This window comes from Cyprinodon variegatus, unplaced genomic scaffold, assembly GCF_000732505.1.
Source record: "Cyprinodon variegatus isolate N-32 unplaced genomic scaffold, C_variegatus-1.0 Scaffold1679, whole genome shotgun sequence".
NCBI classification, from domain to species: Eukaryota; Metazoa; Chordata; class Actinopteri; order Cyprinodontiformes; family Cyprinodontidae; genus Cyprinodon; species Cyprinodon variegatus.
Window position 1 is genome coordinate 75504 of NW_015152132.1, and position 1655 is coordinate 77158.

At 48.7% G+C, this 1655-nt stretch overlaps 1 protein-coding gene across 1 annotated transcript in view; it reads left to right on the forward strand.

Moving 5' to 3' along the window:
• LOC107104287 (dyslexia-associated protein KIAA0319 homolog) overlaps positions 1-1033 on the forward strand; it is a 19596-nt gene extending 18563 nt beyond the window's left edge. Inside the window, exon 16 of the mRNA XM_015404260.1 lies at positions 330-1033. Coding sequence (XP_015259746.1) covers positions 330-481 — 152 coding nt within the window. The 3' untranslated portion in view covers positions 482-1033. The remainder of the gene's footprint in view (positions 1-329) is intronic.
• The last annotated feature ends 622 nt before the right edge of the window (positions 1034-1655 follow it).

Below are 1655 nucleotides of genomic sequence, written 5' to 3' on the forward strand. Positions count from 1 at the left end.
CGCCAAAGTCTCAAGTAGCAGAAAAAAAGTCGCTAGATTTGGCGCTAGGAGCTTTTTTGAGATAAAAGTACTAGAGGGGTGAGAAAAGTCGCTAAATATAGTGACATTCCGCAACACTGCTCTTCTCATCGTTTGTTTTCAAATGGTTTGCTGCTGTCTGTTTGGACCTTTCTGAACATGTGCAGCAAATGGACTGATCCAATATGGTGGACACTGAAGGGGGGGGCTGAGACACAATTAATATTATCAGCGTTCTGATGGCATTTTATCGATAATGTGCACCAATAAGAAATAGTTGTTGCTCATTAACCCCTTCATGTCCTCTGCAGGTCTAAAGCACCGCAGCACAGAACACAACACCTGCCTCATGATGTCAGAGTCCGAGCTGGACAGCGACCAGGACTCCGTCTTCAGCCACCCGGTCCGGAACAGGAACAGGGTCGGATCCCGGGCCGATCGGAACGGGAACGCCTTCGGATGAGGGGGGAGGAGGTTCTGCAGACGTGGACAGGATCTCAGAGGGGTGGAGGGGGAACGCCGGGCGGGTCCTCCTGGAGGTTTCTATGACAGAACAGCTTTCAGGCTCGGTTCTGACGAGTCGGACCTTCTTCCCAGAGAAATGGGAGATAAGATAAACTTATGGAGAATGGTTTGACCTCCATCCAGTCATCTCACAGCTGCTCGCGGTTCATCCATTCATCTGACCCGTCATTAACAGCTGCAGCCTGTAGGGGGCGGCACCCAGCATTCAGGGTCTTTCCTGCACCTGTTGGACTTCCTTTAGCGATTCTGGTCATTTAAACCAACTGGTACCGACCTCCATGATGTTAAACTGACAGACGGGAAATATTTTTCCTAACGTTCATTTTCTGGACCTGTAGCTGCGCTTAAAGACAAGAACCAGTAATAGAACACGAGCTGCTCCCAGCAGCCGGATGAAGGTGGACCGACTGGTTACCAGTCAGTCAAACCAGCTTATGTTCCTGTTTGAATCCAGTTTGAAGTTCTGAAAGTTCTGCTTTGATTGTAAGTTTCAGGAAAACGAATAAAACAGATCATCCTGACATGTTTTAATCCACAGTTTATTTAAGATCCAACAGAAACAAAACATCCAAATTTTCCAGAACAATCAGAACAATGATGGAAGATTCACATTTTAATGGATCAACATCTAATGAATCACAGATATTAACCTCTGAGGAGGAGAATCGGCTCCAGGGTTCTGGTTCTGGATTGGAAAAGGGTAGCCGGTCCTCTTCAGGTTGGAGGAGTTCAGGAATGTTGGGATCCTGTTCATCAGTGAGGGGAGAAACGAGATTGACTGATCGGTTGCTGCTGTAATGCAGACGCTGTACTGATCCGTCGTGGTTCAGAGAGAGCTGGGTGAAAAGGCAAAGTTCTGATTTAGCGGTCGGTCTACGTTCCGACTCGCCTACGGTCATTAATCTGGATCAGGACCTAAAGAACAAGACCCTGCATCTTGGCTTCCTCTGCGGGGAGGCTGGGCTCTCCCTTAGAGAGAGCCTCAGTAGAGCCGCTTCTCCGCATCCAGAGGAATCAGCTGAGGAGGATCAGACATCTTTATCTGAGGTGATCCAGGCACATCCCACCAGGAGGGGGCGACATCACGGAAGGACCATCTGGTCTTTGTCTCT